Source organism: Blennius ocellaris, assembly GCF_963422515.1.
Source record: "Blennius ocellaris genome assembly, chromosome: 15".
NCBI lineage: Eukaryota > Metazoa > Chordata > Actinopteri > Blenniiformes > Blenniidae > Blennius > Blennius ocellaris.
This window is the reverse complement of record NC_137664.1, coordinates 3,592,580-3,619,948: the sequence shown is the minus strand read 5'-3', so window position 1 is coordinate 3,619,948 and position 27,369 is coordinate 3,592,580. Positions and strand designations below refer to the sequence as shown.

General features: G+C 40.0%; 1 protein-coding gene across 1 annotated transcript in view; it reads left to right on the top strand.

Annotated features, from left to right (window-relative positions):
• lamc3 (laminin, gamma 3) overlaps positions 1–27,369 on the top strand; it is a 129,486-nt gene that overhangs the window by 20,497 nt on the left and 81,620 nt on the right. The window contains exons 3-4 of the mRNA XM_080510274.1: positions 9,491–9,621; positions 11,814–11,980. Coding sequence (XP_080366400.1) covers positions 9,491–9,621; positions 11,814–11,980 — 298 coding nt within the window. The remainder of the gene's footprint in view (positions 1–9,490; positions 9,622–11,813; positions 11,981–27,369) is intronic.

Genomic DNA, 27,369 nt, shown 5'->3' with positions numbered 1-27,369 from the left:
GGAGTATCCTTTCTCCACGCAGTGAATCATCACAATAAAGACGGTGGGGCATAGTCCACCTTAATGGTGACATACTGGTTCCCGCTTGAGCTACTATCAAAACAAGAAAGAAAACAGACGCCTCAACTGAAATGCGGACGGGAGCCGGAACAACCCTTCCCACAACAGCACTATTTATTTAATGTAAGATGAGGGCTGTAGAAAGGAGGGAAGAGGGAGGCAACAGGGAGGGAAGGACATGCCAGCTATTTGTTATGAGCAATAAGCACAGCTGCCGAAAGCTTCTCTCCCTGCTATGCTGTAAATATGAAATAGCTCCGGTTTCTATTCTTGATTTTTCTTTTCATGTCTTGCTCCAGTCGGATCTTCCCTATTATCAACACAGTTTTCTGGAATGACATGAATATGCTTTTTTTTTTTTTTTTTTTTTTTAAGACAAATAACACAAAATCAATATATAGCAGTAAATAAAATGAACACAACCAGACCTGATGAGCATTTTTATTTCTTCTTGATGCAGCAGAAACATTCCTTTTTTGCTTAGTTTATTAAGACGTGTTAGTCTGCATGCAACTACAGAAATCTGATGTCAGTGTTCAAAGAAGATTTTACAAACGCTCTTTCAGGACGGTCACCAATATATTGCTATGAAGACTGTCAGAGACTTGATATTTCTAATTAATAGCCTTAGAGTCACATTGTTTTCTCCCTCTTTGTTCATTCAGTGGCAATATTTTACCGTTTGAAATTTTTACTGACATAGGATAATTAAATTCAACCTGATTCTGTGGATGCACAGTGATTCTGAATTATTACTCTTCCCATCCACAAAACCAAAGAAAGTTTCAAAAAGTCAGAATGCCGCCACCTCTGAGTTTAGTTCCTGCAAAGGATTCTTCCTGTTAGAGAGAGTTTTTCCTTTCCACAGTCGCAAATTAATCTGCTTGCTCATATGGATTTGTTGGGTTTTTCTCTTTTCTCTGTTAAAAGCACAGAGAGATGACTGTATTGTATTTGGTGCTATATAAATAAAGTTGAATTGAATTATTTAACTGATATTTTGAGGCAAATGAAGAGAAAGGAGGTAGTTTCCCACCAGTCCTATCATGATATTTTGCTATAATTGAAATAGTTTGAAATATCATGGCTGTCTTGGTACCAAATGTGTTCTGCTTTTTTTTTTTTTATCTTCTCACATCATCTCATTGAGTCAGTTTTGTCTTGAAGTTTGTCTTCAGACGATTTGGAACATTTCCAGTCACTGTTGGCCTCGACTGTACTTTCTGTTTAGAGTAAAAGAGTTACTGAACATAAACTTGCTGAACACATCAGTGGTTTCTTGAGAAGAATTATGCTCAAAATAAAAACTATAATGGCCTATATAGCATTACCCCCTGAGCCACTTGCTGTTCTAATTATCCAATCCTGCTTATCAAGTACACATCTGCTATCGTGGATAGACGTGGCACACTGGTGACATTGCACAGCTTCAGAAATTGCCCAGACCGAAGTTCATCATCTCCAGATGTCTCTTCGTTAAGTCGAACTTGGTGTCGGTCTGATTAAATTGCTGCTTGCAGGTGATGTTATCCATCTCCATCAACGATCTCTGTGACTAATGAGGATAAAATCATATCTTTAGTATGTATGTATGCTTGTATGTATGTTTTCCACCACATGCGATGACCTCACATTACGACCTTCACCAGTTGACCGTTGCTCATGTTGCTGTGTTGCGTGAGCCGAGGAACAGTGTACAGCGTTGGTCGATAGTTTGGCGACTTTTAATGAGTTCCTCATCATGTAATCCTCTTGACTGTCGTCAGCTTCATAACAACTAAGACCCTCATTTGCACAACAGCTGTGGTTACATGGCCAAAAAGTAATTTGATTAAATGTCAATCAGATTGATTTTGCACCGTATAAACACTTCAATCCGATTATATTGGCACCATCCGATTGAAATTCCAATCGGATTGTAGCGATTGGTGTCGTCCATGTAAAAGGTTGATGTTGCAGTTTCAATAAAAATGAAATAAGAAGCACCACAAGCATTGTCACTCTACTAAATTCCATTTTCGGTTGGAGGATTCTGTGCCTATGTCATAGACATCACAGTGCAAAGCATTATGGGATTGTGCCATTGAACTGTCACATCTTGTTAAATTGGGATTTCGATTTGCTTTATTCAGTGTTCATGTAAGTGGTTCAATTTGACCCTAGAATCAGAAAGAATTCAATCCGCTTAACTAAAATAGTGACCGCAGCAATTGTTTCAAGTGAAAACACATCGTTTTTGCGTTTTCTTTTCATGAAAGCACAATTTCTGTTTACACTGCAAAGGCAGAATTGCTGAATTGTTTTTCATCTGTTATTTTTTGTAATGAGATCACATGCAATACACTACAAATATTAACAATGGCAAGTGCACGGACATTTATATGGACAGATGACCAAGTTGGATTGCCATTACGGGCGACTCTCAACTATAAAACTACTAAGATGGATTTGGAGCATTTTTTTCGATTCCAAATTGGATATTCCATTAAATATATCCTTATACCTAGAAGACTTTGGCAATGTTGTTTCAGGTCCTTGGGTGCTTTTATGACCCAGGATGGTGATCGCACTCATGCATGTAATGTAACCCACAAGAATGCCTTATTATACAGTTTATATCAGGATACATCAATAAGAACAAAGACATTATATGAGAAAGAGTTGTGTCATTGATCTAACCCTACAGTGTTGCCTTCTTGTTCGTACACTCGTTATTCTTGTATCCAACCCTGCATGTCTTTTCTCTCCGTCTCTGGTTACCTCTCACATCATTAGTGTGCTTTGTCACATCGGTCAGCTGTTAACAAATGTATGAGTCATCCTGCAATTATTACATAGGCAGCTGTGGTGAAGTTGGTGACATCACAGGCAAATTAAAAAAAAAAAAAAAAAAGCTTTTGTTGAGGTGTGACGAAGCCCATTGCTTAACATGTACAGGTTTCCATGGTAACCACCATTGCTCGCCATCAATGTCTTGTGCTAAATCTTTAACTGATATTTGAGTTAACAAGCCCAAAAGAATATTGAAATTCCGCTGGTGAAGAAGAACAAGAAGTCAAATCATGTCGTCCTGGTTATTTTGAAATCAGGTGCTCATTTTAGGCTTTTTGTTTCCTTCTTTGTCGCATCGACATACTCATTAGATTCAGGTGACGCAACAGGACAGTGGCCTTCCAGAACCAGGACTGGACACACAACATTGATTGACTTCGCCCAAGTTAGAGCTGCTGTGGACTGGAGCCAACTGACTTAAGGGCAACGTCCAGCTAAACTGTGAACAGGTCGTTAATTACCAACTGACCTTTAATGAGTGTTTGTGGAGAATGAGTGTAAAAACCCAAAGAAAACCCATACCCAGAAAGACTACACAAGGTACAAGTACAAGAGTATCCGTGAAAAACACTTTTCTGTAAATATATTAACACTTATAATTAAGTAAACTCCCGTCTTCTATCACACATAAACAGGACAATTTTCTGAATATTGGGCAATATTGGGCAGGACTTTCTTAAGCGGAAGTGTAAAATTGACATTTGCGTCAGGGGTTAAGAAAACTCACTCTTTACATAGAGATTGTCAACCGAGCATGAAATGATCCTTGTTCCTCGATGTCCCATGTCAGTATGCCTTTTCCTCTGCATACGGCTCATACGGAGCCATGCATATTTCATGAGGGCTTAAAACAGGAATTGCATCCTGTCTGTTTTATTAGCATTTTAATCCCCGAGCAGATTTGCTGCTTGTGCCTCAGTCTGAGGAGTGTGTAGTTTCAATATAGAAACTTTCACACGCTTCATCTGCTGCTTTTAAAATACACATCCCTGACCTTTTAGGGGGTTCAAGTTGAATTACATTTAAATCACAAAAGATATATTCGGGTATTTTGTCTGTCACGTTCAAGTCAACTGATTAAATATGGCGTTTTTTTTTTTGTTATGTCAGTGATCTAATATGTTGTGTTACCGTTGCCAAATTAGTTTTTTATTTGGAAAAATAACAACAACACTCACCTCCTAACATGGCATTTAGATGTTTTCTCTAAAGTAATGGCTCACTCCAACAGGAGCTCTGTTGTCAAGTTTGTAAAGCTCTCTTCTTTCAATAATCGCACAGAAGATGAAAGCTGCTGTATGAATTCAAATTTAATTTGTTCAGTCATCCATTAAAACGGTTTGTCTGTCTCCCCTGCCACTGGTCCATCCTCCCTTACTCACTCTCCCTTCGCCCCTCTCTCTCTCTTCCCCTCTCTCTCTCTCTCTCTCTCGAAAGCTGTGTGGCAAATTGGAGCTCCAGCAGTGAATGACAATGAGTAAAAGGGGGAAAAAAAATACATATTGAGGGCACAGTGAACTTAAGCAATTAAATTAAAAAGTTATTAACTTTGGAATGAGGGACACTGCTCTCTTTCCTGTCAGTGCCTGCAGCCAGAGGCTTCAGAGTTCAGAGGAATTCACTGAAACAGGAAGAGAAGAAGGGAAAGGGGGGGGGGGGGGGGAGTGGACGACATGGAAGAAGAGATGAGAGATTGAAGAGGTGTGGTTGAACATTTACAAGCCCCAGAGCACACATTCTGACTCTTAGGTTGTTCCACGTTGCGTCGTCCCCCCCAAAAAAATTAATCCTGATACCTGTGTGAAACCTGCTCGCTCAATCATCAGAGGGTTATTGTCTTCGGCAAAAAGACTGGCTCGTTGCCACTTTCAACGCCTCAGCCTATTCCTAAGTCAGCATCATTGTAACATTCCAAGTCCAAATTCCAAGGGAGTGAGAATCAAAGTTAATTAAGCTTTTGCTGTGGTTTGCACAAATAATACGTAATGGGCTGACTACTAATTAACCCTAAGAAACTACTTCCTTTCAGTGCAGTAAGTGATATTTGGAACTATGTCTGCTTTTCTTTACACAATTAGCACTGTTCCACCAAGCATAACTAATAACTCCCTCATATGATAATGGTCTTGTACGCTATGATAAATGGCGGAGAGTATTCAGTTTTATTGTCTGCAGGGATAATTTTTTTTCTTTCTTTAAAAAACCAAGAGTTTAAAACATTTTTTATGATCTGTGCCTGTGTCAAACTGGGGGCTGAAATTATTACCAATGAAACACCAACGTCCCCTCTTACTAGTTAAAGCATGGATTGTGAAAAGTTATTTATTAAAAGGGAAAATGTATCTGTGACAATTTTCTCATTATTTAAAAAAGAAATTTAAATCTCCTTTTATACTTAATAAGGAAAAGAAAATTCAAATGGCGTGAGACAGACTATTTTTCATAAAACAACAAAAGAAATACCTAAAATAGGGAACTGTTTCTGACTATATCTCCAAAGATGCTATTGTTCAAGACAATCTGGACTTTTTTTTTTAAGCCTTAAACCTTTAGTGACAAAGTCCAGAAAATCCATTAAGTACCAAAGAAGAATTACTCAGCTGCTCCAATTTATATGGTTTTAATGTAATTACTTTACAGACTGTGCGTGGGCGCTCTTTGTCATTAAGTGAACATTATGAGGACATCACACTCTTTTCATTATGTTTCAGCTGAGCAGACAGAGATCACCCAATGGTAGAGTACAGCATGGATGGCCACGTTAGGAAAAAAAAAAAAAAATGCACATGAAGACATTTCACGAGCATATTGCTCGGCGAGAGAATTGCATCTGATCCTCTGTGCTGCTGACTGCTCCTTTCAGTAAACCGAAGGATGAAAATTATGTCACGCCCAGGTAGCGTAGCGCAAAAAAAATGAAGAATGAGCATCTGTTTTCCCAGAGCGTCGGAGTCGCCCGGTGTCATCCAAACCCCATTAGCCGTTCGAGGCATGTCAAGCAGGGGCAAAGTCGATAAGCAAGTGCTGGAACAATACAGTGCCAGCCAACACGGCTCTCCATCCTACAACACTGTGGTTAACTGTTCCCTCCAAATAGCTGCTGTCTCGGCCTCAATGGGCTGCGAAGCCAAAGAATCGTAAGGATATCCTTAAGTGCACTGCAGCTGGAAGGACGGAGGAAAAACAAATGTGTGTGGCAGTTTTCAAACTATCGACAGTGTGCGCAACCTTAGTCGAGCTCCCCAAGTATCACCAATGTGACCAACCTGACTATACAGATTGTCACCTGATTAGCAGGGGACATTTCTCGAAGGAGAAACATTTACATAGACGAGGAGGATTTTCTTTTTGTTGTTGAAGATAATAGCGGCATTGTAGCAGGCACTTCGACTCCTAACAAGGCGCAGTACTTCTTATCTCATAAATACAGCGAGCAGAATAAGAACTAGAACGTGGAATCGGTGGAGCACAGACCTTCGCCAACGCCACATATGGATAACTAACTAGCCTGCCAGGGAGCAACATCACTGTGTGAATCACACGGATAAACCACTACCCAACATAATGGGCTCACACCGGTGTTTCTTGAGACTTGCACACTTGAATCACAACACAAAAAACATATATGACACGTATCATTGTTTGACAGTCAGTGGTGTCAAACTCATTTCAGATCCTTCAGGGCTTCCATACAGGCCTATTTCACCTTCCGTGGACCAGTTAAATGGTGCCATATCCGCCCTTTTGATTCAAACATTGAAGTTTTTTTTGTTTTTGCGGAGCAAGGAACATGTTTTTGCAAAGATCAAACAATTAATACAGAAAATCTCTACAATCTCACCTTGATCGCCTGGCTTGAGTTCAATGCTAGTTTGCATTTTCACAATGAGGTTGGCCACGTCACTAACATCTCAGCTTGGGTGTTAAGGTTGTGTTGTGTCAATCAAAAGAATGAAAAAATAAATAAATGATATTTTTGTTGATTAGTGGTTTGGCGGGCTTGACTGCAGCCTCCTGTGGGGTGGTTTCGGCCCACAGACCTTATGTTTGACAGTCCTACTGTAAGGCATTTGGTAGTTAAGGAGCATTTCATTTTGTGTAAGCTCACTAAATGTATAATGACCCTAACTGCTATTTCAATTGCTGAAAATGAGCCACAGCATGGCCTAATTAAAATATAAAAATCACCTCATTTCCTGTTTTAAATAAAAGGTGATTTTGCATGTCTCATCAGACTCAGCTATAAGCAGCCTTGTTATCAGAGTTTACTGACTAAGCTAAACCACAGGTGGCACAGAAGTCCTTAGTCATGCCGACCCCATTAATGCAAGGGTTGCAAGGGTTCAACCAATCAACAACAGATGTGTGGCATATTCACACCAGATGTTCAAAAAAAAAAGGGAGGGCTCTGACCTCTTGATGCCCCAGCAGTGTGTCTGTGGGACCTGCAGGCAGCCATCCAACCAGGTGGTCCAACTCCCAGGATCATCTCCTTTGAACCAGGAAGACGACAGTCATGCTGACAGCACAAGAGAGCCCGGCCCCAGAAGATGGTCTTCAAAGATAATTTATTTCTAAAGTTTAACTGCACTGCCTCTTAGGCTATTTTAAGCTGGGCGAGATCACAGTGGGCACCTGTGAAGACGGCCTCACGGGGCTCTGAAGTGTCATCTTTGTTTCAAGTCTAACTATCCAACCAATTAGGCCATTTTCCTTCTTGCCGAACAAAGAGTAATACAAAACGGTTTTGTTTTACTTTGCCACCAGGAGACAGAGGAGTCAAAATGTACTTCAGGCTTGTTCAGTAAAACTGAGATTCTCATTATTTCTGAAACATGTGCTCTGAGCTACTATGAGATATTTCTGGATTACCTTCAATGCAATATGTGGACAAAGGCCCCTCTTTGCAAAACACCATTTCAAGTGAAAACGTTGAAAATTTTGGGGATTACATGGTGACATTTTGGTGAAATGTTTTACAGAGAAATGGCAGAAACTGTATTCATCTCAGAAACAATTAGTCTAGAAGTGGGTCCCAAATTAGTGGAGAAACGGGTCCAAATGTAGCCTAGACCAGGTCAAAAATGTGTCTAAAACCAGTCCAAACTTAGTCCAAAACGGGTCCAAATTTAGTGTCAAACCAGGTCAAAATTTAGTGTAGAGACGCATTAGAATTTAGTGTCATAACAGGTCCAAAACAAGTGGAAATGTAGTGTAGAAACAGGTTCAAACATAATCTAAGCACAGGCCTAAAATATGTCTAAAACAAGTAAAATGTTAGTCTATAAACATGTCCAAATGTAGTCTACAAACAGGTCTAAAATGAGTTTAAAACAGTTAAAAACAGGTCAAAATATTGTGTTTAAACGGGTCCAGACTTAGTCTAAAAAAGAATTGCAAACTTAATGGAGAAACAAGTCCAAACAGTCTAAAAAAGAAAACAGATTCAAAGTTAGACTTAAAATATATTCAAACTTAGTCTACAACGGGTCAAAATTTAGTGCAGGAACACATTGATCTCCCCATTAATAACATCTCTGAATGCGTAAACTCACTGGCCATGTTGTGAAGATGGCAAAGGACATATTAACCTTTTGACAATAATAAGAGGGATTTTTAACGGAGGTACTGTTGTGTGATCGGCTCCAGTACTACAAAAACATACCGCATGAACTTGTCACATGTGTTTGTAGTCTGAAGCCCATCCGCCGCAATCTCCTCGTCTCCCATTGCCACACTTCAAAGGCCTCTCTTGGGAAAAGCTTCAAAACGTACATTACAGGATTTTTTTATTATTTTTTTTTTCCTTTCAAGACTGCCACAAACCAGCCGAGAAACAGACAGAAAGTTTCTTGCCAGCTATTTGTTTTAAAGTTGGATCTGTTCACGGGCAAAAGATGTCATTTGTTCTCTCTTTACCTTGCCTGCTTTTTCTTTCCTTTTCTTTTCTATTGCAGGCCGCCATTATACTTCCCATTTGTGTTATTCCTTTTCGCTTTCTTCTCCCACTTTTGCTTCAGCCTGTCTTTACCTTTTGCTGGCAGCTTGGACAGAAGAGCTTGAATCATATCAGGGGTGGGAGCTTTGCCAAGTGCCATCCATTATACTGAAGTACTGCTGCTGTGTTGTCTCTTTTCTCTCTCTCTCTCTCTCTCTCTCTCTCTCTCTCTCTCTCTCTCTCTCTCTCTCTCTCTCTCTGTCTCTCTCTCTCTCTCTCTCTCAGCTTTTTGTCTCCATTAATCCTTCTTCTCTCCCCCACCTCGCTTTGACATTCACTCAATTCCCTGCGCCATACTCATTATCTCTACATTACATCTGTTCTTTCCACCTCCATTGCTTCTGTTTTTGATCCATCGACTTTATTTTTCAAATTTTGCAGTCTTCCTTGACTCTTTTAACTGCGACCCACTTTGTGTTCTTCCTCTCATTTCCTGTTTCTTCGCACCTCCAACAGCGGCAGCAGCCATTACACCACCTGCCCTCCCGCGGTTTTCATTCATACCTTTTCTTATTTTTAATCATCAAAAGGTGGCTTTTCTTTTTGTTTTCTCCCCTCGTTGGTCTTTTCTTCTCCCCTAGTTTTTGTTCTGTTTTTCAGGAATGGGTGACGGCGACTGACCTGCTCATCTCTTTAGATCGACTCAACACCTTCGGAGACGAGTTTTTCAAGGACTCCAAAGTGTTGCGCTCGTACTTCTATGCCATCTCGGATTTCGCCGTGGGTGGCAGGTATGAGACTTTCAGCCTTTTCCCTCCGACTCTTTTTGTCGCTGCATGGTGTGTTTCCAGTTTTCATCTCTGTCTCAGGCCAATTCATTTATATAATATCGTCTGCCTTTGTGAAATCTGTTCTGGAGGAGACACAATCGAGGCCCGAGGATGGAGGGAGTGGGCAGTCGGGCATCCAAAAGCATATATTTTGACACTCGAGCCTCAGGATGATGATGTCCAGCGTATACCATGTTGGTCGATACAGCCTCTGAAAATATTTGGTGTTGAGTCAGAGGACAAAATCAGGGTTTTGATTAAATATTTATTACATTTTATTGCATCCCATCTGGTGTTTTAGGCAAGTAATAATCCAACATCACATTCATTGTTACAGCAAACACTTTCCACAGGCATTATCTTTCCATTAATTAATATAAATGCCTGGACACAATTGCTATTTTCTTTTAAACATATTGAGAATGCATATTTATTGCACGTAATATTCAGGGCAAACAGTTACGCAACACATGTATAAGTGTGCAAAGCAACACGAGCAATCAACACTTTAAACTCCAGGCTGCTTGCTGTCGGGCATTTCGCCATCAGATGAGAGTCGACCGAGATGATCCTCCGTCCTCCTTCCACTTCTTTTGGCTTATTACTCACAGTAATGAGAGAGGACATCGCGCCAAGGACCCGGCCGCACTTCGCCATCGCAGGAAGAAGTGTGGCCGATTAAATAGTTGAGATGAAGCCTTCAGAAGGCATCTAAACTTGATCCGACACCTGTCACAAACATTTAGCATTTGCTACAGCGGCATGGCAAATACCCACCGATGTCGCAACACCTTAGGGAGAGAGCCGCATGATGATGTGTTAGCCTTATACCAGTGCTTTCTCCATAAGTACATCCACCTTCACACCACAGTGGTGCCCAGTGAGGAGGTGAGTCAGACGCTGTAAATGATGCCTTTTTGCAGAGAGTATCACTGCAACCACAGTTGAAGAAGACTGCTATAAAAACAAACAAACAAACAAAAAAGCCTGCATTAATGGCTTAAAGAGTTCAAGAAACAAGCTCCTGACCTCCGAGCTGTGCCGTGAAAAAGCAGTAATTTCTGCTCCCCTATAAAAAAAAATCTCCTTAACCTCGACTGATTCATCAGGTCAGACTGTGTATCTGCAAAGTAGAGTGTGAATCTTGTGAAACTCTGGAAATATGATCGGGAAGCAGAAGTTAACACCATGAAACTTCCATAAATAAAGCTTGAAATGGTCAAGAATTTGATTCCTGCCATCAACAAAATCATATACAGTATATGCATATGTATATACAGTGTGTGTGTGTGTGTGTGTGTGTGGGTGTACATCACTTCAGGTCAACTCCCTATTAACATATTCAGTTTGAATTATTGCTCCGACAAGTCAAGCAGAGGTCTCACATGTGGATTGGAGGCACTTTGGAGTTAGTGGGTTTGTTGTCATCCCAGCAACAGCATAAAAAAAACAAAAAAAAACAACCAGGCTTAAGCCTCAGGCAAAACAGGCATCTGGTTCCGGGACAGCTGGCTAAATTTGACAGAGCTTGCCACTCAGCGACAAGTCCCCGTCCCCTATCGTGGCCACTTGACAAAACTGGCGTAGCTGCCAGGGAGTAGTAGACACACACACACACACAGAAGAAAGCGTGGCTGCCATGATGCTTCGGAGGAAATGATTCTCCACATGCAGAGAGGGAGAGGAAATGAGCAGATAAGAACTGTCTTGTGAAAAACTGGATTAATAAATTGCATGTTTATCTCATAATACCGAGTCACACTAGAGAATACAGAAATGCGGTATACTGTATTTATATATCGAAGCGTGCAGCGGTAAAATGTACATGCGCTACACGTGCGTATTAGTATTGGCGCATTAACACAGTTGAAAAGTGTACTCAACGAAGGGGAAGAAGAAGAAAAAAATATCCCCACCTCATCTCAGGCTGTGTTTATGCTGGTGAGAAATAATAGGAAGTGACAAGTCCTTACGGTGGAAATACCTTCTCACTTTCACCCCCTCCACTCCCCGCTACCCTCACACATTCAAAATGTGCTTAACTGCATCTGCACTTGTGCCGGAAAGGAGAGTCACTGAGAGCAAGAAGGGAGTGTAGGAAAGGTTGTACACGCTGACTTGACTTAGCAGTCCTGTCTTTGTTTCCCCCTCAGATGTAAGTGTAATGGTCATGCCAGTGAGTGCACCGAGGGGGAACACGGACGCCTGGCCTGCGCCTGCCAGCATAACACGGCGGGAGCCGACTGCCAGAGATGTCACCCTTTTTACCAGGACAGACCCTGGGCCAGGGCTACTGGGGATTCAGCCAACGAGTGTTTGAGTGAGTATTTTTGATTCCCGGGTGCTGTCATGGACTCAGTGGGTGTGGAGGATCTGCGGGGCAGTGTTAAATTCAAGCGACGAGACGGGAGCGGGTTGGAGGTCTCACAAAATGCTTGAGTGTGCCGCCACATATCAATCTCCCACATGCCTTAAAAATCTGATTTCCAAGTAAATTCAACCCTTTTTTCTCCCACTGGTTCAAATGATTCCAATCAGTATTTCCATACCGAGACTGACTGAACTCCATTGCTTTTCATTATGCTCTAAAAATAAATCATGTTTTATGATATTGAACTCAGCTTCACGCAGGATTTAGGAATTTTGTCTGCCATCGCGGCTGAAACTAATAGCAATAAAATAGAGTTTTGCAAGTGCAAGAGAATACGCGGAAGTATTCTAAACAAGAATTGCATTGTGGAGCATTTAATGGCACTCACAAGTGTTGGTAACAGGATGTCGGGAGATTTGTGCATATTTTAATTGGCTCATGTGCACATATGTTTGCCGGCGTTTTCCCATCGGTGCTTCAGTATATATGAATTAGCGTTATCAGGTTTGGCTCACCGTGGCGTGCACTGTAGAGGATGGGTTGTAATTGGCTGAGGGATAAATAAAAAATAAAAAAAAAACATAAAAGAGAGTGGTTCACAATTCTTTTTTTTTTTTTTTGCTTTGTTATATTTTTTCCACTGAATTCTATTGAGCAGCAAGCTTTTTTTTTTTATTACTCATACTGTTGGTTTCAAGCAGATGGCGTCTTAAATAGACTACTGCACCCAACTTAATCAATGCCGTGTATTAATAACACGGCGTATAAGCGGCACGGGATGTGGAAGCATAGGATTGAATGCCGGATGTAATTGCACGTCTCTATCTGGCGCAGAACTCATTCTGACTCAGTTTGCCTCGCCAACCTTTCATATTTTCATGTCAGACACCGGAACAGACTTCATTCTTGTCTCATTATCGGAACGAAACATCTCGAGAGCACATCTGCTTTCATTTCGTCGTCTGGGGATTGCAATCTGAAAATTTACATTGCATGCAACCAGAACGGTATGGAACGATAATAAGAACTCACAGTCATAGAATTCAAAAAGAGTAAGATTGGTTTTTAAATTCAAATATGGTTATTCAGGTTTAGATGCAAGAATAAACACAAATAACATGCATTATTAAAGGCTGTTTATGCCTGACGTGTCCTCGAGCTCCGCATGGTTCCGCGCGAACCAAATTCCGTCATTTCAACAGGCCACGCCCCTCCGTGCGGCCCTGTTCGTGCGACACGTCACCGCTCCATGCGCCTCTAAATTTTTCCTTACTGCACAGATGGAGACGCGCGGGGAAAAAAAGGATACTGGAAAGCATAAAGTTGTCTACATCGAAACTGAAAACACAAGCTGAGACTCATAGATGCCAATTTCCTTCAGAAAATTTTATTTGAAGCAATAGTTGGTGGTAGTGACCCCGTCTGGCAACTTCTTTGGTCAAGGTTTGATTTTATTTTTTTTTCTCAAGAACTCTAGAACTATTTGATTGGCTATTTCCCAGTGAATGATCAACCTTTTCAGCACCCGAGCATCACGGGATCAGCAACTTTAATTTAATTCAACTGTGTTGATGCCGACATGCTGGAAATGATCCCAGACCAAAACAACGGAGGCGGTGGCTTTATGAGGCTGTTCAGGCAGATATTTTTGGAGCTGATGTCTCATTTTAAAAAGAAAATAGCAAACACAGAATACAACTTAATTTTTACTTTCTTTTCTCGATATTTTATTTTCTTTGTCACCGTTTTTCACAAACAAAAACACATCACTTGTTCAATAATGTTACATGCATTTAAAACAGTGTCTGTAGCTCTCGTCACGACCATGGACACAGACTCTTTTGGAACGGGCATTTATTTTCTTATACAACCTCTTGCAGAGTACCGGGGACGCCATGAGGACTACAACCGAAATGAAAAGCATGAACTTGTGAAAAGGCACATTTTATGGGTCAAATTACATCAATATGATCAAACACGTACGATCAAACAGTACCTCATTCGCCCCATGTCATGAAAAGAGTCTTTAGTTTTCTTCTTTTTTCCATCCTATCAACTTCATAGACCGTTTACACGAGGTTGCGTTCATGAACCGTGTGGTCCGTCTGTAAACTCCGCCGGAGGAACCAAAACCTATCGGAAGTGAGGTTTCCGCCTCAGAAACACTTTCAACATAAAGTCCTTTTAACTTATTTGTACAAACATGAAATTACCAAACATATATCAACACATTTCCTTCATCATTTCAAACATAGATTAGAACCTTTTTACAACAGTCACAGTGTTCAATCGCAAATTCAATAAAGTCCTGTACTGTCAGACGAGAGTCACACATGGCTGGAGCCTTTCCTCGCACACAGGGAAAGGCAGGCGACACAGCGGGCAGTCAATCACAGAGCTAACACAATTGGACAGACAATCGCACGCATTAATTCACGCTTAAGGCCAATTTGGAGTCACGACCTGCCCAAACAAGCTTGTCCATATTGTCAGGAAGCAAGAGTGCCTGAAAAAAAAAAAATAAATAAAAGAAACTACACAGACGTGAAGAACATACAAACTACACACAGCTGGTTCAAACCGGGAGCTGTGAAGTGATCGTGCGGCCCACTGTAACCGCCTTTTCTTACAAACTCAGCAAAATTTATACTCAAGCATCAGAATTGACAAACAAGTACAGAGTTGGCAGGATACTTATTTTCTTCTAGCTGTTTTACTTAATCTCCACCAAGATGCAGAGAAGGGATTCGGAATCAGTGATGCGGAAACCAAAAAACACTGGAAAATGTAACATTTGCAAATGAAAACTTTAGTAATGCAGGATCATTTTTTTCATCATGGATGTGATTAGCATTCAGACATAAGAAAGTTCAGCATCTGGAATTCAAACAAAACATTTCAATGGCTCTGGAAAACATTGAAAACCAATTCACTACACATGTTTTGTAGAGATTTCTTGTTGCATGTTATAAGATAGTAGACCTGTACATAAGAGAATATACGAACAAAAAAAAAAAATACATAACTCAACTTTGCCCTCGTCTGTCTTACTTATCGTATTTCTTGACACCGGGTTCAGATGAGACACAATGGCTGCTGCTCTTTCCCCATGTGTGCTAAGCTGAGCTAGCTGTGTTTCAGACAGACAGTGGAAACAGGCCGATTCATTAAACTCCATTTTTTCTCTCCACATTATCTGATCTTTTCCCCTTCGTTTGATTCAATCTCACAACCGTAGTCATATCGGGGCAAGCTCACAAACCTCCGAAATAAGAGACAAAAATACAGAATTCAACATTTGCCTCATGGGAAACAATGCAGATACCAGCTCAGTGGTGGATAAATACCGGATCTGACCAGTTAGGTTGAAAGATGATTGAAAAACAATCAAATGAACAACACTGAGAAACCTGATACACAAACACTTTGTACCACTGACTTCAGTCGTTACACAATAAAAGAAAGCCAGAGGAATGTATGAGACATGTAGGATTTTTATACATTAAAACGAAGTGTCTCTTTCAAGCAACAGTTTCATACATAATCTTTAAGCAGAGAAAATAAACTAGAAACCATTTATTGACCTTTCCAGGCTCAGACAGCCATGTAAGCGACAGTAATAAAGATAAAGCCTGAACTTTACAAACCAAGCAAACAAGGGACACACATAATGAACAATGTGTTTTTCTCCCTTTACGCTATCGCCTCTTTAACACTGTAAATACAAATCCTCTTTATCTTTTTTTTTGCGACACTGCATATTTGGTTAGCATTTAGTTTCATCTTCAAATAAATAAGAAATGCAAGTTATTGGACGTGTGTTTTCAACAGAAAACAAAGAGGAGGAACACTGCATTGTGTTTCTTATCGGGCTCACACTGTGATTATCTCCTGAATTTGACCACTTACCAGACTTTGAGAGAGCGCTGATAATTTGAGTCGACTTGCGTATAAACAATTGTGACAATTACCAAGAAAATTAGTGTCACAGTTAAGTAATATTTTGTAAGCATTTGCCAAAAATGGTCAGTTATTTTGTTTTTTTACCACATTTGATTGCATTGTTAATAGTAGGCTTTCATTTTTGTCAATGTCTATTTAGAAATTTCACCATTATAAACTGTCTACGCTCAAATCAGAAACATTTAAAAACAATGGCATCCTGTTTGGTAAACAAATATAGCCAAACAAAAACCAGTATTATCATTTTTTTCCTTGTTTGTGTTAAGTTAAGGTTAACTATGAATAAGACGGACTATGCAGAGAACTACTTTACTCAAAGTGATCAAAAAGGTTGCATAAATTACCTTGAAAGTCATAGAAATCTATATTTTTACTTTTTAGTCAACTGAGCCAAACTAAAACCCGACATGATGTTTCAAGTGAAAACGCATTGGGTTTTTTTTCATTTCAGAAAAGTTACACAGCAACGTTTAGAAAATGACGTCCGTTTACATGGAAACAGCAGAAATGCTGACTTAAGGCCACTAGTAGGTGCTGCTGTTTGTTTGTTTTTGCAATGAAACTACAGACACAAACATGCACACAGATAACAATACGCTATATATATTAACGACGCCATGTAAATGGAGCACAAGCCAAGTGACCTGAATCTAGCAAAAGATTCAGAGTGTAGGCTTGAATAAAGAACAAATGAACGCGTGTTTTCCTTTAAGGCCATGAAAAGTCAGTGGAGATTGGCTTCACCCAAGTTGGATGAGACAGAATAACACAATTCCACAAGCTGTTTCAAAGATAAACCTTTTTTTTTTTTTTTTTTTTTAGGGCAGTAATTTGGTTATAAAAGCACGACGAATAACATTTTTATTTTGGGTTTCAAAAGAAGAAAATGTTTCAGTCCTCCCGATCACAAAGGCTTTCATTGTATCTGTAATTGTGTTTATTGTGGTCATTATCGAAATCAGCGGCCTCGTTTGCAGTTTTTTTTTGCAGCTATATTCATCTATTAAACAGTTGAGGCAGAGCGCCTCATGTTTAAAACTTTGTTTATAGATGCTACAAGAAGGAAAAAGAAAGAAACGGAGTGACGAATCACGCGTGATTATTACAGCTATCTCCGCAATAGTTATTGTGAGAACGGTAGTAGCAGGTGGTAAATGGACATTTTTAGGAGGCTGTTCATGTGAGTGTTGCAATTTTACACGAACGTGTTTTCGTGTGTTTACGAGTAATTTCACCATCGGCTGGCTCTTTTTTTTTTCTTTTTTTTTGTCATCCGGCTGTTTGCTTTGTGGTTTTTGGAATAGGTGTGTGGAAAAATGAACAAAAGGGTCGACCATCTTCTGTGTGTACTGTGTGTGATTGTGTGTTTTTGTGGGAATGTGTACTTGCGGTGCGATGGGATGCCGTACTCATCAAGACCCCCCCCCCCCCCCCCCCCCCCCCTACCTCTGAGACTGAAGTCATTTACAAGCCAGGCAGGTTACTGCGGGTCTTCATGATTTTCATTGTGTGCTCCGTGGTGTAATGGGCTTAGCCCGAGGCTGTTCAGTAGGTACACACTTTAAATCCCTTTCTGCCCCTCGTGTGTGTGTGTGTGTGTGTGTGTGTGTGTGTGTGTGTGTGTGTGTGTGTGTGTGTGTGTGTGTGTGTGTGTGTGTGTGTGTGTGTGTGTGTGTGTGTGTGTGTGTGTGTGTGTGATGTCTGCAGCCATAGCTGGGGGGGTCTGTGATCATTTACATGTCAATAATGTGGTCTATCAGGCTTATCTTGACCACCTCTGGGCATGTATGCCATGATGACTGCAAAAATGATAAATATGCTCCTTTTTTTTACTGCAATTTAGTATTCTTGCTTCTTTAATGTGGACCTTTGAGAATCACTTCATGAAGCAAAAATCACTTTGCCCTTTCAGTAACTGTCACCAATTTCCCGACTGTGAATCCCTTGACGCAGTTTTTTTATTTTTTATTTTTAACCATCCTAATGTTTGAAGCTGTCATTGTCAGACAGTCGGCATGAGTACAACCTGTTGTACCTCAGAGTAGGTTTGGAAAAGGCACTCAATCTTTTCACAGATGCATTTGTCATTTGATTTTGAAAAGCTTTTAAATGAAGGGGGGGAACAACATGTTTTTTGCCCACATTTCCAAAAAAAAAAAAACTAAGTTATTAGGAGAATCGTCATTTCAAGCTCATATGAGCGAGGACTAAATATTACTTCATCAACTAGTTAATGTTAAGGTGGCAAATATACCAAATACATACTTGCTGATTGGTCCAGTCATTAAACTCGAGGCAGATACATTGGTGATGCGTTCAGGTGCATCACGTAAATCCGACTTCATTTTTATTGGGGTACTTTTTTCTTTTTCAATTTGGTGGGTGCGGCTTATATTTCGGTGCCCTCAATACTCCGGAAATTCCATTAATTTCATGATTATGCACAGTAAAATGTTACTATTATTGTTTATTATTACTTTTGAATGTGTTACTCTAACGACTAAATATTCCTATTTCCTATGAAGGAAGTGTCTGTGTTACTGCATTTTTTGGCCATGTTTTCACTACAACACTTTCGATTGAAAACAGGAAACTTTTGTCACGTTGATATGACAACGATTCTCTGAGCTACTGAAACTTTTCAAAAATGCTGCTACTACGCAAGTGCACATCCGTAAAAAAAATAGTTCCTCTGCACATGCCTGAGGAGATAGACAGTAACAACAATGTTTGCTTTTAGAGTGTCGTTACTCCCAGTCCATATTCTCCTGGGACTGGGTAGTTTTTCACTTGAAAGTCAGCTTATAGCATATTATTCTCTGCATGCTTGTGTGCAGTTTCATTACAAACCATAATAATAGTACAGCATAATAATAAGTACAATTTTTTTTCAACGTTTCTGAAATTCCTGTTTAAACGGGCATCATTTTTGTTGCTGTGTAAACACAATTTTTCTTTTCTGAAATGCAAAAATGATGTGTTTTCATTGAAACATCATCATGTAAACAGAGACATAATTTACCGTTTTTTAGCTTTTACAAAAACACTTGTCGTTGCAGTGGTTGTCAGGTTCAGGCTCATTGTATGACTTTCTGGGTTTGCATGTTCTACCTGTACACGAGTTGGTTTTTTTCCCCTCCCGTCATGCAAAAATGTGTGTTAAAGGTTAATTTGGCAATGAAATTGGATAAAAACAGCAGGGGAGTCAATCTGTTCGCTTTAGTCAAAGCATTCACCAAAACATTCATCCCAAGTGAACAAAGCAGCACAATAAATTCCAAACTATCTCAGTCTTTCTGACAGCAGCAAGAAAGCAAGTGTTATTCATGCAGCAATTTTCTCAGATAGAAATCACAAAGTGCTTCGCAATCAGGCAAAATGAAACAATAAGTTGTCAACAGTAAACCAATATTTGCAGCACCTGTGACACTCACCTTAATAATCAGCATGTTTGAAAATCATTTTGTTTTTTGGTTGTGTAAATCTTAAAATCCCAGATTTTATTGATAAAAAATTACACTCTTCCTCCTCCTCCTCCTCCTCCTCGCTAATGTAGCTTGAACTTAACATGAATTTAATGAGTAAGAATCAACTATAGTGGCTCACACAACGCTGACAGCTCTGCTCGAGTGTCACAACAGTGTGACAGTAGTATCAGCTTGTGCACATCATCAAGACGGGTCCAATTGAAGGAGACAAAAATAACACAAATAACTAAGTTTCTTTATGGCAGTTATTTTAAAGATTATCATAACTGCGCATCTGATATAATAAGTTAGATACGTCTAATACCCTTCCATTCCATGTGTGTGAATAATAAAACGGAAATAAAGCCCCGAGACAATTAGCTTTGCTTTGAATAAACAAGTGAGACGGGCTTTGTCCAAAAGGTAAAACCAAGGCTGATTAATGTGAATTAGCACACCAAGTCTGTTGTGATTCAATTCACGAATCAAACTATGATGGGGAAGAAAAAAAAAAAAACATAATAAAAACTTTGCTTGGTGGATTAATGGGCAGTTATGTTCTGGCTGGCTCCAGTGAGCCGCAGCCCCATATTTAGCCTACAGACACAAGATGGGTATCAATGTTTCATCCAACTGCTGCCAAGCATACACATAAGCATATTTCACCCAACCTGTTTTGATATAATATATAATTATAGCTACTCAAAGTGGATGAAATATGAAATACACTCATTGTAATAATAGATCGAAGCCAGTGAAAGAAATCAAAATCAGCCGCAATAGTTTCGATGGTATCGGTGAAAAGAGGCGAGTTAAACAAATGCAGACAGGACGCAAATAAGCATTAAAAGCATATTTTAAATGGCTGGACACTGTGCGGGTCAGATGAAATTCCCATTTTTTTGGTAAGACTGCACGAAAGGTCATGCAAAGGCACAATGCGGCGTGACTCCTGCTATGGTTTATCACTGCTGCTTTTTATACTCTCTTGGCTCATCCGACATCTCATTCATCCAGCAAATTAAATGTAAAAATGAGAAATCCTCGTGCCTGCAGGGATTGTGGTGTTTCTCTGCAATGTGCTCTGCAGCACTACTGAGGAATTATTCATACAGTATAAAGGGCAGAAGACAGTCGGCTTGTGGTTTGCATTGCCTCCCCGTGCAGGTGGGAAACTCCTTTCCCCTGCCCAGAAACACACTTCGCTGCTGGATTATTGCTTATGTGGGATAAAACCGAGCGGCACGGCCAAAAGCAGACAATATGGCATATATTTAATACCACTAATGAGGAGAAAAACACATCCATCTTGGTTGTTTTAGCCAAAAGCATATGTGGGATATATTTTCCGAGAGCAACACTGGATGTGAACGGAATGTTTGTTTACAAAGGAATTCCACTGGGACCTATTTAATGTGAGGTTCAAAAAAGTACATCTGAACCTTTGTAATTCTAAAGAAAGCTTTATTATCATTTGAGATCGTCATTTATTTTTGAATCAATAATTAAAACCGCAGCTCTTTTAACTTTGTTGTTTCCCCGTGTTCTCCTGTGTTTGGTCGATTCCCTTGTGTCACTCGTCTTTGAAGACGGGATAACATCAGTGTTAAGGAGTCCCTGATTCTTGTCTTAAAAGGCAACTGGACACGCTTTCGGTCTTTCAAAATGGTAGATCTGATGAAACCGTCTCGATAAGAGGCGAAACATCTTCAGAATCTAAAGCAGGTTGTTTGTTGTTTTTGTTTTTTTTTGGGGGGGGGGGATTTTTTTAGCTCAACATTTTTCCATTAAATCTTGCGCCAAAAGCGACTTCTTGCACAGACGTATTAAAATGAGCGTTATGGATGCATTAGGTCCTGTTTACAACAGGAATTAAGGTTAATTCCTTTGAAACAGGAATTAACTGGAGATGGTTAATCGTTTCCGTGTTTGTTTGCTTGTGTTCACCCTGAATTAATTATAATCCGAGGAAAAGGTGAAAAACATGATTTGTGAGGTGATCGGTCAAAGCCTCAATGAAAACAGAAAATATCTTATAATAAAGTTACAAAATTAGTAGAGGAAATGCCTCTTATCACAATGACAACTGAAGCATCAAATCATCTATCTGATCCGCTATAGATCTGACAGCACATAACATCACATGTATGCCTCATGTGTTTTGGGAGGGGAGCCTCAGTGGTCTGAAGCCTTGCAATGCGCTCACACTTGCATTTTAAAACACTGTGCGAAAAGATAACAACTCCTGTGATGTATATAATCTGTGACATAACTCCCACAACAAAGCTGTGCGTGCTGTGCTGAAAGTTGGATTATTGTGGCGGGACTTCAACCGGCCAGAAACTCATCGACAGTCTGCGAAACACATGAAATCTTTCAAACAAGAACCGAATTGATTTTTATTGTTGTTTCTAAGTGTTTTCCCCCTTTGAGCAGTGTTTTCTCTCCATAAATTGGGTTTTGTGAGTTGTGAATTTCAGCAATAATGGTTTTGCATTTCAACTGGTCTGATTCCTCTTCCTGTAACACCGGCAAAGAAACCGATGCTTGGATTTGAATTAACGTTGTAATATCATCGACTACCTCGACTGCTAATGCTTTTTTCCCACACAGCAGGAGTTTAACATTTCTCAGTCACAACACAAAACCAGATCAAAGTCATCAATGTTGTGTGACTGTGCTCCACCAGAAGTTCACAAAATATGTCTTTTTGTAATCCACAATTTCAGTTTACAAATTATCACCACGAACTGAATGTTAGTCTCATTAGCTTCTTTTGATTCACTATTAATGTGACATAACCCAGGTTACGTTTCTTATTTTATCTTTTTCGAGAAACGAGGTTCTTTTCATGTAGTGCGTGTCATTTAGTGGATAGTTCAGGGATTATTCATAGAATCGACGCGGCTTCTTTTGCTTTAAAACAGCAAAGCTTGTCCTTGATTAAACAACTCTTAACTCCCGGAGTGACGGTGACATAAGTTGTTGTGACTATCAAAAGAATTGTGCGACTAATGAGTGTCGAATCACCCTTGATATAACATTTTCGCATGTTTTAATTCAGCTTTGATTACTTTTTGGTTTTGTGTCACACTGTGATACCACACAGCAAAAATATTTCATTCTGAGCAGTGTGTGTGTGTGTGTGTGTGTGTGTGTGTGTGTGTGTGTGTGTGTGTGTGTGTGTGTGTGTGTGTGTGTGTGTGTGTGTGTGTGTGTGTGTGTGTGTGTGTGTGTGAGTGTGTGTGTGTGTGTGTGTGTGTGTGTGTGTGTGGTGGAGGGGTTAAACTACAGAAGATTATGAAACAAAAAAAAAACCCAACCCCAAAACATTGGCTTTTAGTTTGTGTCCAGAATAATCTCTCAGAGAACAAGCCCCTAGGAGTTACATGAGGCCACGTCCACGCCTATAGAGGCATGATATGCAAATTAACAAGTCCTTGGAAGCCTTCAGCAGAAGTCTAGGAGTCTAAAGTGCCGCAGGACTGGCCTCTCAAATGAAGTTAGTGTCGCCGGTTCATAGTTCATTCTACTGAGGGTACTGGACCATCCAGATTTTTCTTTCTTTTCTTTTCTTTTCTTTTCTTTTTTTTAATCACATGGAGAGACTTTCTGTTGGGAAGGGATCCATTTAGAATAAACTTGCACACCAAAGAAATATGTTGTCTTTATTTTATTATTTTGCATCACTTTTTTATTAGAAGTGTTTCACAGAGGTGAATTGAAGACCCGCAGGAATTTGCGTTTACATTAAAGGTCCCCATTTTATGAGAAATTCCCTTTCTTAGGATTTTCTAACAGTGAAATGTGTCTCCATTGCCTGTGTTTGAAAAAAAAGTCATCTCCCTCAATTGTTTGCGCCACCTTTTATCGAATGTGTCATGACGTCAAGTGTGGAAACAACCACTCCTTCTGGTAAATGCATACTCCATTTGAACCTCTACAATTACGAGCAGGTCCTGTCTTTTCTCCTCACAAACACTACCAGAAAACAGACACAGCAAATTAGTATTTAAAGACACAGACACGTAAAAATCCTGTTGTCAGTAGAGCTCAGTTGTGGGACTATTCAGCTGAAATTCAGTACCAAGGCTGGTTTGGGGCAAAATGCTTTGAATACGATGTTGTTGGACCACGGACAACTTTATGAAACTTGTATATGGCCTGGTTATGGAATAAACAAACAACTAATCAGTCTTGGTGGTTGCAGTTCAATGCTAGTGAACAAATTCTACATTGAGCTCGGAGACATCTTTGACTTTTAATCTTTCAGGTGACCGCAATCTTTCACAAGCTGCACGCTCCGATCACCTGAATAAAACAATCCTGAAAGTCATTACTCAAGTTTTATTTCCTACAGGCCCATAACTGTATTGTATTATATATTGAAAATAGATATATACAATGAAACACAATGTCAGTAAATATTGTCTGACCTGGTAAGAAGCAGGCCAGAAATGTTTTTCTTTATATGTTGGGGAAAAAGAAAATAAAGTAATCTGGCTGCTGGACAACATGACATTTCTTTCAAAAGGTGTGTGTGCCGTTTCTTTCTGTTGTATAGAAACATGATTCACAAAGAGGAAAGACTCTTTACACAACTGTCACATCACCAGGCCAGGCAGGGCTGTTCTTCATATTTCACACAATTATGAGAGTTTGACCTACTTTCAACTCAGAGTTGTGCTGTATATTGACAAGACATTGGCTTTGGCAGACAAAGCTCATCGCAAAGAAACTGACATATTGTGACATGTGCTACAATTGGATCCTCGCCAGTATCTGGGGAACGCTCTGAAGATAAAGGATCTGTCTATACATACCACTGGAAACCATAAAAGTTAGAGCATACAGGGCTGATATAACAGGGTTTTTTTTTTTTATATATATAGAAACATTTTAATTGAAACATTTTCACAATGTAATTTTCAGGATTAAACTGAGGTGGTCTTTGCAAAAAAGAACAAAAAACTGTTTGCTCTGCAGGTATTTTACTGTAGAAATGGAATTGTGTTGCATGTAGCCTCTAAAGTCCAACTTAAAATGGATTTTGTCTAAAAGGATTTATGAGTTTTGAAAAATGTAAGTAATTTTTTGACATTGGTTCTAACCTTGGCAAAAATTTATTTTATCTTTAAACTACAGGAAATCCAACATCCAAACACATTTTACAAGTGGTCAAATTGGTGGATTTGAATTTGAGTTAATGGTGGGGGGGGGGTTCATTCAATGCCTGAGAGATGACTAGTGTGGTTTCAGTTAGATTCTAAAAATACTTTAATTTGACATATTTTGGTGAAGTTTGCTGGTAAATTAGCTTTAATGATTATGCAGGGGAGATGATTTTCTGCCCTCCTGCAGAAAGAAATAATTGAGCTGAGGGGGGGGGGGGGGGGGGGGGACGGACGATGTGTTGACCAGCGGGGGGGGTCAATCCCTTTTCCTTCCAGCAAATTGCATCACTTCAGGTAACATCAAGGTTTTTTGTTTGTTTTTTTTCTTCAAGCCATTTTGAAATATTCGCCATTTGGTGTCCATATATCTGCTTTCGCCACTTTATCTTCTACTCTTAAGTAATGGGAGGGCTGGAGCTTATCCATCACAAACGGTGCGGTGCACCAAGGACAATTCCATACAGACGCTCGATAAAAAGACACTTGTAAACCTCTCACTTTAGATTTTATTGTTGGAAACCAACCCATTTCAATCATAAACCCTGCTATACCTTGGTCTTCCCTCAACTCAATCACAATATAACGTGTTTTTACATGTACCCTAATGCATTTTTCCTCTTTTCTTTTTTTTTTTACAATGCATATTCAGTTTCTGTAAATACAAAAACATGTAAAGCATTGTGTTGCTGAAGGTGGTCGATGCCAGGAACGAACACTGTGTACTTTGTTCAGACAAAGCGAGGACAGTGAAGTGTTTTTCTTTACTTGTGCGAAACCTTCAACAGTGGCAGTGATGCACAGGCTGCGTGGTCCTCGGGACAGGATTGAGGAAAGAAGCATCTTGTTGTTGGAAGTGGTGGCTGTGGGTGGGCAGACCTATCAAAATGTGGTCAAGATGGCCAAACGCGGGGTGCTCCGGCAAGCTGCGCCGAGATATTCGCGTTCAACTTGTCGAGAAACAGCTTCAAGTGATTCGTCTCCTTGAACACACTCCAGCTGTATGCGCGCCAGGCTCGTAGCAAATCTTCATCCCACATGCCACCTTTAAAGCACTCTGCTACACGCTTTATTTCCCCTTTCCCTTTTACCTGGATGCAAAACATGCTGCAGCGTTCTCGCACGCTTATGATAATGTGTTTTATTGGCTCGATGTCATTCCATTCAGGAAAGTCGGCTGGCACGGCCAATGGTGGCATTAACATCAAAGGCAATTAATGCAGGGAAAACATCCACATAGAAGAAGATGAAACGGAGTTGGGCTTGAACCAACATGATTTAAGTCACAGACTTGTAGGGTTCTCTTCCTGAAGATCAACAGCTTATAAACAAAAGCAACATGCGACTGCCGAGAGGAAAGAGCATGTCCACGTTGCCCTCAAGCTTCCCTCAGTATATAGTACCACATTTAGATATGCACTCACTTTTTCCTCTATTTATTTCACACATGAACATTAACCCGTGAGGTGAGCGAGCTGCCGACCTGACATTATGCGAGTAAAACACAAGAGATAAATTCCTTGGCCTGACATTACATTCCTGTAACAGAAGAAAATACCAATTAAGCGGTTTTTAAAAAAATGTCTTTTAAAATATCAACTTCAAGTCAGATTTGTCCCATTAATGACAAACTACAACATATTCGCCTCAGGCTGCTGTCGACAGTGCTGCCATCTGGCTGTCAGCGAGCCTCACCAGCAGTGGCAGAACTGCTCGATGGCACGATAAACACGGAGTGAAGGGTGACAAGTAGAGCCGGCCGGTGGTATTTGTGCTTCGACCTGCCTACCAGTGCCAATCAGAACTGAGTCATGCTGTCGCAACTTTCTCTATTGAAAGATGGCAACTTTGTCACATTCTCTCGCACCACGGGCAGCAGCGCCGCAGACGTGACGACAACGGACTTGGCATTTGTCAAAAGATGCATGATGCGTTTGAATGTCTGCTCCTGTATGGATGCAGCAGCTCTTCTGTTCTGCTCCGTTCTGTCTGTCAGCACGACAATCAGAGAACGAATGGTTAAAAATGGCAACGATTAAACACATTTATGTGGGGAGAAAAAAAAAAAAAAAGAAGATGTGTCAAGCAGTTGCACTTGAGCTGAACTTCTTTGACCAAACATTTTGCCCAGAGGGTTTGCAAAGTATTTTTCACAGTGGTCTTTTCACCATCACAGACAGGAAATTAATTCAGCTTTGAATCGAGATCCAGAGAAAGTAAACAAGTCTGAACCAAGGTTAACAGCTGAAATCTGTAATCAAATTATAAACGGCTTATCATATCAGTGGTGCGAGCGCTCACCACACAGCGGGAATATACCTGGTTTAAGTCCAGGCTCGGAAGTCATATTTTTTCTTTTGTTTATGTTCTCTTTCAAACCTGCATTTTTAAGGTTAATTGGTGACATCGGTGTCACTCCGAGTACATGTGACTGTGATCTTATGTTTACACTGTCTGTCTTACATTGTACTCTGTCTCGCTTCATTCAACTCCTGATTTTGCTGAGTAATTTGGGAAGAAAGTAACCATGATTAGTCAACGGAAGAAACCATAATGAATTTAAAATCTCAAAAATCTATTTTTGAAAAGTTGGTGTGGAAAAAAAAAGAAAGAAAAAGACACAAAATATGAGTGAGTGCTAATTTCATGAGCAACGATGATAAAGCTTCTCAAAAATCAAACATTTAAAATTTTATGTGAATACGAGTAGAGAGTCTAATTTGAAATATACGATTTT